Raw genomic sequence first — 18,963 nt, forward strand, 5'->3', positions numbered from 1 at the left:
GGATACTAACCTACTGGAGATAGGTTTTTTCACCGCTTTAATGCCACACATGCCATAAAAGTTGATTCTACTGCCATGAAATTGTATGATAGGGACACTCAATGTAGCAAGTTGCCTTTGTTGGGTGGTGCCAACAGATAATGGTGTGGCTTGACATCATGTAATGATTTTAATGTATTTGTTTTGAATTAGTTTAATAAAGAAAGCTTGTTGCTAAATTGTAGTCTTTATATGTCTAATATACAATAAACTAGACCCAAGAGAATCCTTGGTGAATGGTTTATTCTCCTAACCAATTGTTTTTCTTATGGACGGTTATTCCTAGTTAATTTTGGTACTGATATAGATTCAATGGGTTAGAAGTCCTGACTTAGACAAGGAAAAAAACCTAATTCACGCAAAGGGCCAACATGCACACACAATCACCCGAGGAAGAAAGATGCGGGAAGCATTATCCCAGACACAACACTCTTTGCCTAGAAGAATTGAAATATTTGGGGACGGTGATTAGTACACCAACAGGTTGGCTTTAGACGTGGCGGCACTCCTTGTTGAGACGTGGGAGGGTTTGCCTCAACCGCTAGGACGAGGCCGGAGCAGAAAATATTGTGGGAAATAGAGGCAGGGAGTGTGCAGAGCAAGGGCAGAGATGTCTGATAAGATGAAACCATGTGAGGATGAACCAGAAACCTAATGACAATAAATATGAAGACGGTCCGCATGAATGGAAAACCTGAAAAATGATCATTACCCAAATGTTGTATGAGCATTAGAAACCCTTTTTCCAAAAAATAAAAAAAAAATGCAGATCACAACATTGCAAAGAAGTTTCCCTGCTATTTTTAAACAGGTTCCGTTATTCATTGGAACAAATCTAACAAGACATTAGGGATAGGATAGATTATACTTATTCTTTAAGCAATTATAATTAAGATAAGATCCAACAAGCTATCCTTCAAAGCTTAATGATCAACTGCCAAATATAATCAGTGAAGTCTGAGCTTAATAGCATTGTCACTTCTGTGACAGTGATTTGAGCTTTGATTACAAGTGAAGTGACACATTATTCATACCACTGAAATAAGGGCATTCAACTGTCGGGCAAATTTGCTGTAAGTAAAGTGAGCGAGCTACAAGTCTACAACAAAGTTTGATGATAATATACAGAATATGAAAATGAAATTGCAAATACATTTATAGATAAGTCCTTTTCCTACTTTTTTAGGATGGATTGACTCTATAGCAGCTACATCATTATACACTCAAAGATGATTTCTAGTCCCTCCACAGTGGTTAGGAGTAGACCAGGCGTACATGAGAAAATGGAAACATTTTATTTGATGTATCTTGTCAAGATTCAAACTTGTCAAATTGCCCAAGCATTTGAAACATTGAAACATTCTGGGTTGGGAAACGAGGGAGTGGGGGCATTCTCAATAAAGGGGTTGTTGTCTGGTCCCCTTGAGTAAGAGTGTGATGCCTCTTCCGCACTGCCCGAATAGGAGGCTCCTCTGCAGCCTCTTCCTCCTTTCCTTCTTTATTCACCATTGCTGCTACTTCTACTCTCTTCCGCAAGCTCTCAGAATATCGGTCCTCGTGCACTCCTCCATCCTTCTAATAATTTTGCATGGAATAGAGAAGCATTTCTACAAATATCAGAATTGAAAAAGTGTGTCTATAGAAGGTGGTCATGTTCATTATTAAATGATCACTACACCTATAAATCCACGTATAAAGATCAACAGCTATAGCAGAATGGGGTTTCAGGCATTTCAGGTCAAATGAATCAATTATATGAATTACCCAGAATGGGGTTAAGAGGAACAAACTATTCCAAAAAGGAGACATGCTGTCAAAGACTAATTTCACAGAGCAAATAAGTGAAGATAGACTAGCCAAATTTCATCCATTGCTTGAACCAGGTAAACTTTGTACAGGCATTGCCTGGCATTGAGCTGAGCAAGGGCAGTGATGGTAAATTAAATGTCATCTCACGTGAGAATAGATGTTTAGTTGTTTGGTGTTGTGTTTGGGCTATGTTAACAAGTGGTGTTTGTATCTGGGCTAGGATTTCCTCAATCTCTGTTTAGTTTTCTTGCTTCCTGTTTGTGATGTTAGTGAAAGCAATTCCCTATGATGAAATGGGTGTTTTCCCCTCTCCACTTAGGGAACCATGGGCGATTACTTATCAGACGCATGAATTTAAAATTTTAAACTGCTTGACCAATAAGGGTGGGTTTCCCTCCCTGCTAACTGGCCTTGGTCAAAGTTCATGGCAGGCCCCTCTTCGGCTACAAACAAGCCTCTGAGGAACTTGGTATCTATTCATACAGCACTGCTGTCAGGCTGAGAGCCAGTTATAAAGCAATATCAAGTTTGCTGCTTCTGATTGCTGGCTTGCAGGAGGTAGTGTTTCCTCAAAAGTACACAAAATTTTGAGATATTCAGATGCAGAAATGATACCAATTATCATTAGCCAAACTAGAGATCAATATATAGGATATGGCTTCCCAACTATCCAAGTAGAATGTTGCCAAGGAACTGATCTACTTAAGTAGAAATAGTTTGTGCTGAACATGGGGGGCTCAACTCTGGACTACGCATAAAGAGGTCACTTGGAAATTTACAGATGCCATGACTTTTCTTCATATTGATGAAATGCAAAATCAGTTACTTATTCTAAGCATCAATCAGTCGCAAACAAAATAATAAAGGGCAAGTGACGTGCAAAATAAGCATTTCCTGGGAGTTACTTCCTCCAGCACTATACTTTCAACTTAGCGGTTTTTGTTTAGATCCCATGAATACTGAAACTAGTTTATAAAATACTTTATATTGCACATGCAAATTCAGTAGAACAATGTACTCTGTAAAAAATCGTCTAGTGTCATATGGGTGACAACAAACAATTTCTAAGTTAAGTTGTGTGCCGCAACTAGTTTTTCACTAGTCACTAAACAGAGGACAATCCCTAAGTAGGCCCTCTGAAATCATTCCAGTGGTCATCAGAAGTTTCCTTGCTATAATTTAGCTATCAATTGCCCAAAAGCTCATACAAGTCTACATTACCCAAAGGTCTCCAACAACTCCCATGCTGTCTATAGATGCATTAATATTCCACCCACCCTTCCTTTTTGCAATTTTGTTCTTGATAAAACTACAGTAATCTGGAGAGACAACCATGATTTTCTTTTTCCTTATTCATCTACAGGGGGCTGTAATCCAAAGCCTCAAGAAATGCACTCAATCCAAAACCAGTCGAAAACATCTTAGTCCCAGACGGTCAAACTTGAATCTTGAGGAATGTAAAATTAGTAGATGAGAAGTAGTTTCAGTGGTGGTAGGACAAATTTTAAAGGTTGAGCCAAAGAAACATGTGGGTTAGGCCATGTAGGACATGGCAAACTAATTATACCATAAACAAAAGAAAATGAAACATGCAAATTCAGACAGCATATATGGAAGGGGAAGCATCCTTACATTAATGACAGAAGAGTCTGGCATTGGACATTTCACAGGGCGGTCTTCATCAGAAGGCTCCATTGGGTGTTCAATTGGCCAGAACTCCACCTCACCTTCGACTCCATGGCTTCTCACATCCATACCATCCCTGTCTGGCGTATCTAGAGTCTCATCTATCAGTAGAAACTGTCTTTCCTTCTTATCCTAGCAAGGAAGCAAAAAATAAAATAAAAATGAACCGAATGCAATGATTAGGAATAAGAATAAGAAAATAGAATCAAAATCAAGATACCCTAAACACATGAAGAACAAAAACAAACAAAAAAAAGGAAGAAGAGAGAGAAGGTAAGAGAGTTACAAAATCATCCCCATCCCCACATGAAAACCCCATAAGAGAAACGTTCACAAGATTATGCCAGAAACGGAGCCAAACAAACAGGGAGAAAAAGAGAGAGTGGGGATAAAAGAAGAGGAAAAGAGAAAGAGCATGAAAAGGAGGATTACCAGGGAAGCAGAGGTGGCGCTGTGGGATCGTTTATACAGTGGAGGAGGAGTAAAGATTCCCACCATTTTCGTCTTTTTTTGATTTTGCTAAACCTTTTTCTTTCTTTATTGGGTCCCTATCTCTATGTGTGTGTGTGAATACTGAGCTTTTTCACTTTCATGCTTTAACAACAGTACTGGTTTGTTTGAAAATCTAACAATCACCCACTTTTATGCTTTTCTTGGTTTTGTAGAAGATGATGAGTTATATATGAGCTGTTGCTTGCTGCTGTGCCATTATTCCCATGGTTGTGTGCATGTATGTGAAAGAAAGAGCGCGGAAAGCACGAGACAGCGGCCTGCTCCTTTAGACCCTTTCACTAGCCGTTGTTCATCTCGATGTAGCATGTAAAGTTACAATTCCATTTTCACTTTACAAACATAACCAACCCACCACTTTCTTCCCTCTCCATTCTCCATTCTCCACCTCCCCCACATTTCCAAATTTACAATCCCCATTCCTCCTCCAAATTTCCACCCTTTTTCATTGCCCCTCATACCCCATCTACGCCCATGCCTGGCTTTCGAGGCACATCCAGGACTATAGTAGCTGAATTCCAGATAATATATGGTACCCAAGGCTGCAGAGTTGTTGGGCTTCATGGACCCCCATCACCCCCCTCCCTTTTCCTTTGCAGGACGAGGATGATAGGATCCGGGTTATAAATCTCCCCTGCTCCCTAGATTTGTGAGACACAGTATCTGTTTGGCCCTAGAATAGTCGATGAACATTTTAAGTTGCACTGTCACTTTCAATGATACTGAAATAAAGGAGGCAATGCATGCATGAGCATTCAGCGCTCTGCCATCTTCCCCATTATTACTCTCTTTAATTCTAGCTTGTTTTCCTTTCAAAGCCAATCCAGAATACTATCATATCATCTTCAGTTATTTGGTTTCCAACGTGTGCATAGCTGCAGGACATCTGAGGCCTCCTCTTTTCAACAGGGTCTGGCTCAATGTTTGCGTCACGCACACTTCAATTTCTGAACCAATTTAAAGTGGTAGACCCATGACCCATCAATAAAGCATTTCCTTCTTATATATAATTCCAACACCAGTGCTGTAGAAGCTGCGCACTGCAGCTGCCCACACCTTTGTCCGGCTGCTTTCCTCATTACTATTCATAAAATAATTATCTTCTTAATATGACAAGTATTTGCAGGCCATTGTTATTCATGCTTTTGACTTCAACAGCCATATCCCCTTTCAATAGCAATTTTCTAATTACAAATCCTTTGTTTAATTGTATGGCGCTCCCACAGGCGTCCATTTTTTAACTGCCCAATGCTCTACTCAGTAGCCGAATCTTTGCCCATCTATATTCCATATTAATGCCTACCATTCATGATGAAATCTCTAGCTTTAAACTTTATATGTTTGCATGATCCAACCATTGCAAATTAGTAACTCAAAAATAGAAGCTATTCAGAAAATAACCATTTCCACATCATATTAAAGGCAATTATGATAATGAAATTAAATAAATTTAACCTCTCTCAGTATTGACATAAATATTATAATTTATAGTTAAGAAATTCATAATTATTATGAATTGCCCATGTTTTAAAAGTGTTACAGGTGATGATTTTGTTAATGATCAGTCTTATAAAAATCAGCAGCTCATAGATGTGCCCAACCCACATGCCATTTTAAAAAGTTTAAGCTAATTGATTAATGGGCCACAAAATTTCAGATACATTGGGCTCCATTTTGGTTTGATTCCTGGCCTGGGCCCTGCCCTCTCTCCAGCAACCTGGAAGGTTCCTTGACAAGAGGCCTTGGAAGTTGGAAGTTGGAAGTTGGAAGTTGGAAGTCAAAGTGTAGAAGCTATTTTTAATTTCATAATCTATGGAGATTACAATGTTCTTCAATTGTTAACGGATGTGGTGATTTGAGAGAAGAGAATTAAATTATTAAGAAATACATTTTTCTCTAGCTTTTCTCACAACAAAGTTCTCAATGCAACAAATGAAGAGAAAATGACGATAAATTACAAATTGTTAGACAGGAAAGTATGTAATCAAGGTCTATGCTTCTAATTATGATTCATAATAGTAGAACACCTTACTTTGTAATTCTTATCATGCCATTTTTTAATATGTTACCTCCAATAGAGAAGCTGGATAAGATTGGAATTCAATCAACAGTCCAACGGCATAATGTAAAATTTGGTTTTATTGAAGAACTTCAAACTATGTTTATTGACCAAATCCAAGAAAGGGTAAAAATAATAAGATTTTTTTTTTTATTCCTTAAGGAAGACTTGAGCCACAAGGTAGTAGAATAGGAAGTGTGTGTGAAATCTCCCATACATTATGGAATACGAAAAAAAATATAATAAAACTACTTTTTCAGTCTGGCTAGGAAAACAACGACTCCTATAAAAACTAGGTTGTAGTAAAGCTTTCGTAAATGAACGCTCGATAAATTAATAATATCATTTATTCAACAATAAGTTTTGGTTTTAACTTGAACAAGTTGATAGATGGATTTTTATCGTTTATAGTATCAAAGTAAAATTTATAACCTACTTGGATTATGTTAAGATAATTTTTGTTTCACCAAAAATGAGTTTTTAACAAAAGTTATAATAGTATAATAGTTTAAGTGTCATTCACTATGATGATAAATATGTTTGGTAGTAACGATGAGAAATAAGATGATGATGTTAAAAATAAAAAATGAGATAGTGAAGAATTATAAATGAAAACTTGAGAAAAATTGATTACAAGTAAAAGGATCAAATTGACCAAAATTATAAAAGATTCTATTAATGAAAAAATTCTCAATTCCAAATTCACTAAAAATCAATTTATAAGGTAAAAAGGTCATCAAGATTTACTTTTCATCAAGTAAGATCGATGATTTTAAAATCCCACTTAAATTGATATTTTATTTAGCTTTAAATCTAGATATATTAAAATTTCAAATTATGAATCCTAATAAATAATTTTAAATTAAACTCAATTTATCTTTAACTACTTTCCAACATCTACTATAATGAAACTATATGATATTACAAAAATATAATATTAAGCATTTGATGAATATCAAGGGCCCGTTTGGTGGTGTTTTTTAAAATTTATTTTTAAAAACTATTTTCAAAACAAAGAATAAAAAACAGTTAATTTTTTTTTTTTAAATAAGAGTGTTTGGTAAGATGTTTTAAAAAATATTTTTTTTCAAACAAAAAACAAAAAACATGTTTGGATGAAAAGAATTTTTATTATTTTTAAAAATAATGTCTTATTTTTATTTTATAAAAAATTTGTAAATTTAATTTATAATAATATATTCAAGTTAAGTCTTATTAAAAATAAAACTTAAATCTACAATTATATATGAGTTGAAGGTAAATAATTTATTTTTAATTATGAAATAATTTTTTTATTCTACTGAAACAAAAATTACAATAAGATAAAAATAATTTTAGGATTCATTTTTAATACAAGTCAAATGAGTACTTTAATTAATTTTATTTTAATTTCTTGATTTCTTATACTTGTTTTTAGAAATTGTTTTTAAGTTAAAAGAACCAAAAAATTGTTTTTAAATATTTTATAAAAATAAAGATATTTGACAAGTTATTTTTATAAAAGGATTTTAAAAACAAAACAAAGCAAAAAGAGTTGTTTGGATAAGTTGTTTTTATTTTTTATTTTTTTATTGTATAAAATATTTTAAATTTAATTTATATAATATTATTTAATTAAATTTAATTGAACTCCTATTGAAAATAAAAATAAATTTTTAATTACAAAGAAATTAAAAAATAAATAGTTTTTAGTAAAACATAAATAGTAACATTATAATAAAACATAAATTATATATATATTTTTTTTGTAGAAAATATATTATTTTATTATATGTTTGAAATATAAGGATATTAATATCTTTGCATTTTTTTTTGTTAAAAATGAATAATACTAATTATCAATAGTATTTTATTTAAAATAAATAATAAATAGAATTTTACTTTTTTAATATATAAATGAGTAAGTTTTTTATTACATATGTATACATTTAGTACTTAATAATATTCTAAAATGTTTTTATTTGATCTACTATTAATTGGATTGTTTTTTTTATTGAAAATTATTTTTAAAAATTAAAGGATTTATTAAAGAATTTAAATTATTAATTATATTTTACTTAATTTATAATTTATTTAAGTAGTGAAAAAAGTTGTGTGTATAGGATAAATAGTAAAGTCATTATTCATGATATATTCGTTTTCCTCTATTATTTTTTTTCAATGATTAGATTTATTTTTTAGTTTCAAATTATTTTTAAAAATTATTAAATTCATTAATAAATTCAATAAAAAATGTCACTTTATTTGAAGTTCATCTTTCTAGTGAAAAAAATTTATAAAAGCATAATTATGTGCAAAAAAGAAATAATAAAGTTATTATAAATTAATTTTTATCCATAAATTTATGGTATTAATAAGTTTATTATATTTTAAATTATTTTTTAAGATTATTAGACTTGTTAAAGAATTCAAGTCTTATTTAATTTGGAATTTATTTGCTTAATGAAAAAAAAAATAGGAAATAATAATTTTATATAGAAGAGAAATAATAGAGTTGTTTTAAACCAATTTTTATTCATAAATTTTTTGTATTAATGAATTTATTATTTAAGTTTAAAATTATTTTTAAAAATTAATGGACTTATTAACAAATCTAATGCATTAAGTTTTATTTAATTTGCCTAGCAAAAAAAAAAAAATGATTATATGCAAAAGAGAAATAATAAAGTGTGTTTTTCTATTGTTTCAAAAAATAAGTGAAAACAACTTTTATCTATTCTATAAAATTGTTATCTATTTTACTTTATTTTTAAAAATTAGAAATTAAAAACAATAATCAAATAATGTTATGAATTTTTAAAAACTATCTAAGATTTCATTATTTTCTTTATTCAATTCATCTTTTAACTTATTCTTCCCTATTTGAGCTATTTCCCGGTCTTTCTCGGCCCCCGTTTGCCAGCAGTGGTTTTTTACTTTTTTTTTTTTTTTGAACTTTCACTCTCTCTCTCTCTCTCTCTTTGGCCCCCCACCCCCTCCTTCAACTGTGCTGACAATGGTTTTAACTTTCTTTGATCAACGATGTTCCCTCTTATGTCATCTGTGTCTCGGAAGACTCAGATCTAAAGTGGAGGCAGAGAGAAACCATGCATCTTACACGTAGCTGCCATTCTGTAAGAGTGTTATACATTTGGACGTTGTTTTCTCCTTCCTTTAAAACCTCTTCACATGGGCTTTGGGAGGACCCAGATCTAAACCACGTCAAATTTTCAAAAAACCACATTAGAATAGAGGCAGAGAGAAAGCGTCCATCTTACACGTAGCTGCCATTCTTTAAGTGTCATACATTTGGACGTTGTTCCTTCTCTTTCCTTTAGAACCTCTTCACATGTACTCTGAGGCAAAACTTCAAACTTTCTGTCATTTTATGCATTTTATTTGAGAGGTTGGAAACTTATGATCACCATCAAAGCCGCTTTTATGCTTTCAAGACAAGTAGACGAATCTTCTGACGGCATCAGAGAAAATTTCTCGAAGAGCTCTACTGATGAAGCGACAACTCTGCAATTCAGTATAGGCTTTCTTTCCCCATTTGAGAAAGACAATGAGTAAAATGGAAGAAGAGAGAAAAGACATCTGGGCAGTTTTGGGGCAGGCCTTTCAAATGGCATGGAAACCACCTGAAGCATTAGGCTACCATCTTTGTTTGTCACAAGGTATCCAGATTATCTTATTCATCAGTACCCACACTAACCATAGCAAAAAGAAACACCCATGAGGATCAACACTAGCATGCACCAATGATAAACATATATAGATAGAATCTCACACCAAGAAATATATACAACATTGACATGTACACCCTGCACAAACATCAGCTTTATTTTTCAGTACAGCAAACTAATGGCGACTAGATGTCGATCCAGCAGCGCCATATATTTTCTTGTTGTTGTTCAGCCAAGTCCTGAAGATATACCTAGTCACTCCCACTTCTTCGCAGAACTTTTTCACCTCCGCCTCGGTTTCTTTGTTGGTCATGGTCCACCCCAAACTCTCCGCAAATGCTCTCATCATCTCCTTCTGTTTGGCCGTGAACATTGTCCGAGGCTTCTTACCTCTGCCCCTGGGTTTCACCTGCGCCTCCTCCTTACTCTCTTCCAAATCTATGAATTCCTTCATCCGCCTTCTATGGCTCTTTACTCCATGACTTTTTTTCACACAGCAACCTCCATTTCCGGCGCTGTGGGCGCCCTTTCCGGGTTCATCATCTAGGTGAATGATGGTGTGACGGCGGTGGAAGTTGCGGTGGCAGCCGCAGGCAGCGCAGCGTGTGGGAGCCTCCGGAGGATTACTGGGGTAGAACTCACCACAGCCATCAGTGGAGTGAGATCCCAATTGCGCTGCATGGTTTCTCCGGCACTCACCGTAAACCACTCTCTCCATCTCTCTCCCTTCTAGCCTTCTCTGTCTTGTTTTGAGCGTCATTGCACTGAGAGATCAATTACATAGAGATGTCCAGTGACGGTCTTCACGCGCCCAAAAAGAGCGTGGAAACAAGAGTAATAGAGTTTCACTCTTCTGCACTCGGATGCATTGACTTTTCTACGCTCGGAGGGCCTTGACTACCGAAACGGCTACCAGCTTGCCAGTTTGCAAACGTGGCAATGTTGCAGTCGCTAAATGAATGTAACTGCAACAAGCGGGCAGCATCACATTGTGAAAATGACCATGATGCCCCTCTCGCAATGCTTTAGATGTAATAAAATATTGATATTTTTTAAAACCTGGCTCTTTGATTTCCTCTTCACCTGCCCTGCATCTATATTAAGTAAATTTAAACATGACATAGGCTTATCATTTTAAGCAATTGCACCATGTAAAATTGTAATGACAGATTAACCTTAATCTTACGGTAATTGTCTGCATCCGCAGTAGCAAATTAGCAGTACTCCATACCCAAAGAGGAAGATCAATTCAATTTCCTCAAGGGAATTGAGGATCTAGAGGTCATATACTCTCTACTTTGGCTAAGCAAAGAAGCGACGGCCCTGAATTTTGTGTCGAAAGCAGAGACTTCACCTTCGGAGATCAAATATAAGCACCGCCAAACACGTCCGTCAAGTAGGGGGCTTTGACCCAACACCGTCCAGGCCCACAAAAGACAAGCTCAACCAAGTAAGGACTTTGACAGAATCAGCCTCTTTGAAACCAAATGTCAAACTTGCGGTAGGCATTTGCTGCGCAACGTATCAAAATAGTGGTAGATGCAAGTATTTCTATTTCTAGCCTTCAATGTCCAATTACTGTTATTGGTAATGAACAAAAGAAATTGGAAAAGAAAATAAAGGGCAAGAGCAATCTGAAAAAGGAGACGCTGCTTCTCAAGCACAAATTGTTAAGAAGAAGAGAAAGAGATGAAGCTGTGGAATAGGGCTTCTGGAAATCTGAAAGACAGGAACAGCATATGGATGGCAAGTATGTCAAGGAGGAGCCCCAATCGGAACCCTGATCTGGAGGCGGCCATCATTAGAGCCACCAGCCACGATGAGACATACGTGGATTACAGGAACGCCCAGAGAGTGTTTGCATGGGTGAAAACCTCGCCCGCCTACTTGAAGCCTCTTATATGGGCACTCTCAAAGCGGATGGAGAAGACCCGCAGCTGGGTGGTGGCCCTCAAAGGTCTGATGCTCATGCATGGAGTTTTCTGCTGCAAAATTCCCATCATGGAAAAGATCGGCCGCTTGCCTTTTGATCTTTCAAACTTCAGCGATGGCCACTCCCACTTATGCAAAACATGGGGTTTCAACAGCTTCATTCGTTCTTACTTTGCGTTCCTAGACCAAAGAGCCTTCTGGTTAGACATGGATACAAAGGAAGACGAAGAACAAACCCAAAAAACCAACGAGTCCATGCTGCAGGAACTCATAAAGCTCCAACAATGGCAGACTTTGCTCGACATGCTACTACAGATCAAACCAGAGGCTGCCCAAATGAATGTGGGTCTGATTCTTGAAGCAATGGATTGTATCATCATTGAGATTTTCGACATTTACAGCAGAATCTGCAATGGGGTAGCAAGAATCCTCGTAAAGATACATGCAGCTGGGAAGGTAGAAGCAAACATGGCACTTAAGGTTCTCAGAAAAGCCACCGCCCAAGGCGACCGGCTTTCCCTATATTTTGAACTTTGCCAGAATCTCGGTGTTCGTAATGCATCAAAATTTTCAAAAGTGGAGAAGATCCCACAAGAAGATATACGGGAACTAGAGCAAATCATTAATGGAGTGTTGGAAGATAAAGCCATAGTGGTGAGACAAAAGGGAAGCATTGAAGAGGGTAAGGGCACCGAGGGGTCTCCGAAGACGGTCATCAGTAAAAAGTGGGAGCGGTTTGATGAACAACTAAGAGGCAATAAAGAAGGAATTGGGGCTCCCGATGGAGGGAAAATGATTGTTGCACAAAACCCTTCCACAGCCACATGTAATTCTAGGCCTCATGATCAACCTCTTCCTGATTTGATTACTGGGCTTTTTCCACCTGCTCAAATTTTAGAGAATGTACAATGATTTTCACCCTTTCCCTTTTTTGCCCTTTTAGATTTGTATCTTGAGATTGCCATGCATTTTGACGGCGAGGAAGAGCAGCAAATTGATTATAAGTTCCATCTCCCTTCTTTAAAAATCTTCGGAATCTTTCTTCCCTCTTTCCCTAAATGCAGAAAGGGCGTTAACCTTTTACGGTTTTAGTGTTTTCCTTTTGTGTTATCGGGTAAACTTCAAAATACAGTGTGTCTTTGGACTAGGAATAGAGTTAGAAGTTTGGTTCAGCTCATATGGGGGGACAACCAATGAAAATTCCAGGCTGAGCTCCAAGAACCCAACCCACACTACATATTTTCTAGTATTAATGGATGGGCATACATATATTTGGGTATAGAACATTACATATAAAGCATAATAACATGACATGTCACTTTAAGTTATTAGATTCATTTTTTTATTTTCCTTTCTTATTTTCTTCTTTTATATTTTCTTGACCAAATATAGCCTATTTAATAGATTGTAGATATATTCTAAACAAGCAGGTCGTGAATAAAATGGATGGAAGGCTTACACGATTAAATAATTACATAGAATTTGTAATGGAGCAACATGTTAATGTCATATCCAACATGCTCTATAACAGAGTCCAAAAGACCACTATTTCGAGGTAATGAAAATCATCCAGCATTGCTGGGCCCTCAGCCTAATTTCAGGGAAAAGGCTAGCACATGAATCGATCCAGTAAAACAGGAAGAGGGCATAGCACATTGCATAACGAATATCAAATGGCCAAAAAGTGAACAGAAACACTGATGCTATATTGAATCATTCATAAACCAGATGACTTGGTGGAGCTTCAGAAAATGGTTTGGTAATAATGCAGCAGAAAGTATCATCAACCAGAAACAAATGATACCTTCTCCGATGTGATGCCAATGATCTGTAGGGAATATCGAGAAAAAGTTGGAGAGCTCAACCAACATTGCCTCAGAAAAGATTACAATGGTGGTTGTAAAAGAGCCACTCCTTGCACAAAAACAGATCCCTGTGACTGTAATAATGCTGTAGATTAATTATTGCCAAGACTATCTTAGAAATAGACATTTTTAACCTGATGCCTTCACCATTAACCATGCTCCTCATGCAGTTAACATCGGTCTCCTCAAGTCAATTTACAATTCCTCTCATCCCATCCGCAAATAATGCTAGTCCTATCTTCCAACAAACACAAACATCCTTTTCATTCAGTCCACCCTTATCTCTTCTTTTTTCTTTTTTTTATAGACAAAGAGAAAGATAAATTAAAACACGCCAAAACAGGGGACGCTCCCTACGTACACAGGCAGTATACAAAGAAAGTCAAAACAAGGCAACAAAAGAAAGAAAAAACCTAAAAAAGAAAAAGCTAACCAACAAGCCAATCACCCAAAAAATTCAGAAAAAAGAGAGTCCAAGTCCCAAAACTGTTGAAACCACTCAAGAAGAGACTGAAAAAAGAGGTTCCTCAAGCAAGTATCTGACATCTCTTCCTCTTGGAATGTTTTTCGGTTTCGCTCTCCCTAGTCCACCCTTTTCTCTTGCTCTCATCTCAACACCTATATCCATCAGGGAAACACAAACCATGCTAGAACATATTTCACAATGGTCCTTCTCGATTCATATTTTCTTCGGAAGGAAATATTTCATATTTTCTTCTAGTTGCTATCAAGGATGAACATTATGCCTTAAAAACTATGCAATGCATGCATTGATCAAACATAACGTCAAAATTCATAAATTGTCCCATAATTCCAACACCAGAACAATGTCAAAATTTACATCAAAGAGGTGCGTCTACATCAGGACTTGAAAGCAAATTACCAGATGCACACCTTCCTTGACTAGCTAGCACCCTACGAATCCCAATAGCAATTAATCTAACCAAAAGCTTGGCAGTAGTAAAATTCAGAAAAAGAGGCATGATTTAGTAATTCAAATTCCATGAGAAACTTTGTATCAACCTTCAGAAGTTCATATAACATTTAGAAATTCTGCTATGTTGTGTATTAACATTGCAAACTATCCTTTGAGGAAGGTTTTTAAATCATTTACCTCATAAATATTTTATAAGGAGGGCCCTTTCTTCTATCAAGTAAAAGGTCATCCTTGCTCAGCTCCTCAATGCAAATGCCTTTTTGATCTTATTGTCCATTGGTAACTTATCACTTGAACCAAATTGGGCCTTACTAGTGCACACTGGCCTTTTCATTACACAAGACAACACCATCTTATACAACTTTTATCTCATTTTGCACTCAATTACTGCAACTTCCTTTTCATGAATGCATTGATTTTCAGTCTATTTTCCCCTGTTTTAACACCTTCTGGACTTCCAATTATAGTTCTTACTTTAGCTATGTTCATTTATCTACACATTATTTCTACCCAACATTCTGGACTGTAAAGTACCATCAGCATCATATCCTGGCTACAAGGTTTTCCCTTCAATCAATATTTGAAGATCACACAACAAACCAGGTATCTTCACTTCAGCCATCCCAGTATAGTCTAAGGGTTGTCCTCTCCAATTTCGATCTCGAGTTAAAGATAAAAAAAAAAGCATCAACTCTTGAAAATATCCTGATTATCATTTTACTACGCTCATTCTAAATCCTAGTTATGTTTGAATAATGCTCCATAAAAGAACAACCCCCACCCCCAAAACACCTTCACCATTTCTTAAGTATCAACATTAAATGACATTAGGGGTCCAGGAAACACGGTTATTGAGTGAGATATAAATCACTCATTGAACCAATCACCGAAACATGGAAAATTAACTGAAACAGTAAACTATACCATCCAAAGTTAAAAACAGTATCGATAAAAAGCATATAACAGTAATTCAAAAAAGCCTGAATTTTGGTAAGTAATTAAGAAATTATTCACTGTATTGAAGTGAGGCAGACAGAGAGAAGGAGACGAACAGAGGTGGGGTGGGGGGATGGATCTCAGGATCTGTTGCCGCTTTGGGCTTCTTGAAACACCTTAGACATTAGAAGCAAAATTTGTATAACACACTAGTAATCACGTATTATGATATCACGTTTACAAAAGTGTGTTTAGCTAAATAAGACAAAAGAATGCACCTTCCTAATCGTAGGTGAGCACAATAGTCAAATTTAGAATCTAATAGCTGTCCTACTAGAAATAAACACAATCCATACAGGAGGCAATCAAATTGGTAACAACAGCACTAATCAGATCTTCATGCTTTTACATCCCAACAACAAAAACAGAATGTTAAATCAAGTTACCACATTCTCCACAGCAGTTAAAACACTTCTGCTATTAAACTAAATACAGCAAAGTATCACGGCATGTCAGTGAAACAAAATAGGAGAAATGAGCATTCAATTGCTTCTCCCAAATGTTAGATTTAACGATTAAAGGAGATTACTCCAAAAGGATCCAGTAAATAATAATTTGTCCATAATCCTAAATCCTGGAGGGCAGAAAATATTGGTAGCCCTTGAAACACAAGCAGAAAAGGAAAACTAACAACAGTTCTCAAGAACCACAGATGTCTGAATTTCAAAAACATGTATCATGACTGTGAAAATTCATGGACTGGAAAAGTATCTGATAAACCACTGCAAAAGGCCATAGATATATACAGGTGAAACAGACCAAATGCAACCTGCCTCCCGGTAACTTTACCCACCATGCAAATCTACCTGATTGTTACGAACTTGTTGGTACCATGTTTTGCCCAGTGACGCCTCAAATCTATTGGGTTGGCAAAATTGTAACCTTCAGCTGCAAGCTTCTCCAACACCTTCTTGAACGCACCTTGACTCATTTTCCGTCCAGCTATCCTTGCGCCACGCCGTTTGGTGCTCATAGGCAACGGATACATTGATATACTTGTGGTACAACAAGCTGATTGCCAACCACCACATCCCCAACGATAACATTGCTGTGGGTTTCCTGTGCATGAGCAAACAGGTATAGGAATTCCAGAAATGTCCATATCAATCCCATTTATGACAACATCCATATTTTTCTTCGCTGGTTTCACACGTTGAACAGAAGAGTTAGTACCATCCTTTGGCACAGAAGGCCCCTTCTTAGTCTTCCTAATTTTTGGGGTTTTAGGGGCTCCACCACCTGTCCTTTTCTTCAAAGGGCCGCCTTCCTTTTTAAGGTCTGAATCTTCCATCCTGCCAGCCCTCTCATCTTTTGATGGTTCAGGCTGCTGTATAATCTGCATGGGATGAGCTTCAGTCGAATGGTAAAACTTCTCTTTTCCAAGGGGAGCTTCTGGAAGAACCTGAAAATTTGAGTTTCCAGGTAATATATTTAGGAACTTATCCCTTTGGTTTATCCAACTGTCTCTCACATAGTCCATGTGTACTGGTGCTTCAGAAACCATGCAATCCCTTGGGTGAAAGGCTCCATTGGCACTAACCATCAAGGGAGAATCCCGGCCAGGTAAAAAGGGTTTAGTGTCGCGCTCTGCCACGGATGACATGAGCTGCAGATTGAGATGCCCTTTAAAGGCCGGTTCGTAATATCCCCAATTGCGCATGTTCAATCCCCCATCATCATCCATTAGAGAACTACAGGTTGAGGAAGTAACAATAAAAAGATGCAATCTTTATCAGGTTTGCAGGTAACAATTATTCCAAGTAACAATTAGTGGCATTGTAGTCCGGTAATAACCATCATGCACAAAACCCTCAAGACGTGATTAAAACAACTGGGAAGGGAAAGAAAGGGAAATCAAATAAAAGTTTTGATTCCAGAAACTCTTTTCATTATTTGGCAACTAAGGCCAAAAAATGATAAAAAGAAAAAACCTCTCACCACCCAGCATAGCCTAATACAAGTTTTAGTTTTTCCTTTTTTTTTTTTTTTTTTGGGAATCAAAACATAATATCAATTTCCGTTTTATTAATGAAAATCATGAAACAAAAATTCCAAAACCTTTTCCCCTTTTTAGTCCTCTATCAAATAGAGCATAAAGGTAAAAACAGGTGAACAAGGCCTAAGCTTCAAAGTTACAGAAATCAAACACAAGGCATAGAAGGGAAGGCAAAACACTGAAACGAAGGTTTCTCAAGCAAAGTTCAAGAAAACAACTAAGTTGAACAAAGAACCAGAGATGCCTGAGGGCAAAAAAAAAACAAAAAAAACAACACCACACGTCCGTTTCCATTTTTATGCGTTTGCTTACTGAGCAAATGAAGGATTGAAAAAAAATCCAAAATTATTGTATGATGCGTTTATTTTATTTTTAATCATCGTGCTATCCAGAATACGAAAATCCCAATATAACCAAGCTAAATTGCTAAATAGCAGACGATTAACCTTTTCCATTTTCTTTTTCTCATTGCGTTGGGCATAAAACATTCAGGGTTTCAAGATCCAAGCTTTCGATAATCCCGACATTTCCTCAGCAACCCAAGGGACCCGAAAAGAAAACCCTAGATCACCAATTCAAAATAATAATAAAAAATAAAAAGCAAATTTAGGGATCTAAATCTGACAAGATCTAGGGTTTTGATTAATGAAGGCAGACGTCCAAAACAATGAGATCAAACAACAGATCGACATTACAACTCAAACTTTCAAAAGATACACATCAGAAAAAATACAAATCGCATGCAAACAGTAGGACACTTCAAAATTTTCCCTTTATTTTTCTTTTTCTCTCTCCCCCTGTTTTTTATTTGAAGAGAGAGGAGAGAGAAGAGAGGAGAGAGAGAACTTACTTACTTGGGGAGTTGTACAACTAAAACAGCTCTTTAGGGTTTTTGCCCTTCTGGAGAGAGGAGAGAGAAAGCCCTAGGAGAGAGAAGACGGATGAGAGAGAGGAGAGAGACCTAAAACTGCGAATTTATCAACATTTTCACTTTTAATAGACAAAATCTAAGCGATATCTATGTTGTCTCGCACATGCCAGGTGACATGAACGTCAAAGCCCTTACCCCTTATCCCTTTCATTTTTTTTTATTTTTTTATTTTATTTATTATGACTCTTGTATTCTTTTTGTTTTGTTTTTTCTTCCCCCATATTTCCCCTTTTTCTTTTCGGTGCTCATGGCGTTATCACCTTTTTCTTTGGTCACAACCATCCCAATTTCCACACCATACCATTGTCATTGTCATTGTCAATCATATAACGAAGGCGACACTTTTCCTTGCTTTCCAATGTATCACACCATTTCCTTATACCTTAATACTTACAATCTTAATTTACAACTAACCCTTCTCTCCTCAAATTTTGACCCCAATAGGGGGGACATCCATGTTTTTTTTTTTATAATAAAATTATAATTTTTTAATAAAAATTAATTAAAAATTAAGAAAGTTTGGTAGAGAAAAAATAGA

The 18,963-nt window shown here is 36.1% G+C and overlaps 4 protein-coding genes across 6 annotated transcripts; 1 reads left to right on the top strand and 3 right to left on the bottom strand.

Annotated features, from left to right (window-relative positions):
* Positions 1-997: 997 nt before the first annotated feature.
* LOC117913537 lies at positions 998-4,383 on the bottom strand. 2 transcript variants are annotated; one of them, XM_034828533.1, is made up of 3 exons: positions 3,967-4,383; positions 3,481-3,666; positions 998-1,614 (listed from the first exon to the last, which is right to left on the bottom strand). In XM_034828533.1, exons 1-3 carry the CDS (start codon positions 4,030-4,032, stop codon positions 1,351-1,353), a joined length of 516 nt encoding a protein of 171 aa, XP_034684424.1. In that variant the 5' UTR covers positions 4,033-4,383; the 3' UTR covers positions 998-1,350. The 2 variants fall into 2 exon arrangements, with proteins under 2 accessions (XP_034684424.1, XP_034684432.1); XM_034828541.1 differs by lacking the exon at positions 3,967-4,383 and adding an exon at positions 3,821-3,951 and having other exon boundaries at positions 1,071-1,614.
* A 5,560-nt stretch (positions 4,384-9,943) lies between these two features.
* LOC117914979 (zinc-finger homeodomain protein 9-like) lies at positions 9,944-10,528 on the bottom strand. The gene has a single exon (XM_034830520.1). The coding sequence runs from the start codon at positions 10,526-10,528 to the stop codon at positions 9,944-9,946; it is 585 nt and encodes a 194-aa protein (XP_034686411.1).
* A 788-nt stretch (positions 10,529-11,316) lies between these two features.
* LOC117918909 (putative clathrin assembly protein At1g25240) lies at positions 11,317-13,004 on the top strand. Its single transcript, XM_034835885.1, has one exon. It carries the CDS (start codon positions 11,458-11,460, stop codon positions 12,610-12,612), a length of 1,155 nt encoding a protein of 384 aa, XP_034691776.1. The 5' UTR covers positions 11,317-11,457; the 3' UTR covers positions 12,613-13,004.
* A 2,946-nt stretch (positions 13,005-15,950) lies between these two features.
* LOC117918918 (protein BASIC PENTACYSTEINE2-like) lies at positions 15,951-18,464 on the bottom strand. 2 transcript variants are annotated; one of them, XM_034835895.1, is made up of 2 exons: positions 18,349-18,464; positions 15,951-17,189 (listed from the first exon to the last, which is right to left on the bottom strand). In XM_034835895.1, the coding sequence occupies exon 2, from the start codon at positions 17,180-17,182 to the stop codon at positions 16,301-16,303; it is 882 nt and encodes a 293-aa protein (XP_034691786.1). In that variant the 5' UTR covers positions 17,183-17,189; positions 18,349-18,464; the 3' UTR covers positions 15,951-16,300. The 2 variants fall into 2 exon arrangements, with proteins under 2 accessions (XP_034691786.1, XP_034691794.1); XM_034835903.1 differs by having other exon boundaries at positions 18,345-18,464.
* Between the last annotated feature and the right edge of the window lie 499 nt (positions 18,465-18,963).

The sequence above is a fragment of the Vitis riparia genome, chromosome 1, assembly GCF_004353265.1.
Source record: "Vitis riparia cultivar Riparia Gloire de Montpellier isolate 1030 chromosome 1, EGFV_Vit.rip_1.0, whole genome shotgun sequence".
In the NCBI taxonomy this organism is placed as follows: Eukaryota; Viridiplantae; Streptophyta; class Magnoliopsida; order Vitales; family Vitaceae; genus Vitis; species Vitis riparia.

Excerpts from the sequence above, each read along its gene's own strand:
- LOC117913537 (XM_034828533.1), bottom strand. The coding sequence starts at position 4,032 with ATGGTGGGAATCTTTACTCCTCCTCCACTGTATAAACGATCCCACAGC. Across the intron at positions 3,667-3,966 it reads GCGCCACCTCTGCTTCCCTG|GATAAGAAGGAAAGACAGTT; the intron begins GTAATCCTCCTT and ends CTTCCTTGCTAG. Across the intron at positions 1,615-3,480 it reads CAGACTCTTCTGTCATTAAT|AAGGATGGAGGAGTGCACGA; the intron begins GTAAGGATGCTT and ends CAAAATTATTAG.
- LOC117914979 (XM_034830520.1), bottom strand. The coding sequence starts at position 10,528 with ATGACGCTCAAAACAAGACAGAGAAGGCTAGAAGGGAGAGAGATGGAG.
- LOC117918909 (XM_034835885.1), top strand. The coding sequence starts at position 11,458 with ATGAAGCTGTGGAATAGGGCTTCTGGAAATCTGAAAGACAGGAACAGC.
- LOC117918918 (XM_034835895.1), bottom strand. The coding sequence starts at position 17,182 with ATGGATGATGATGGGGGATTGAACATGCGCAATTGGGGATATTACGAA.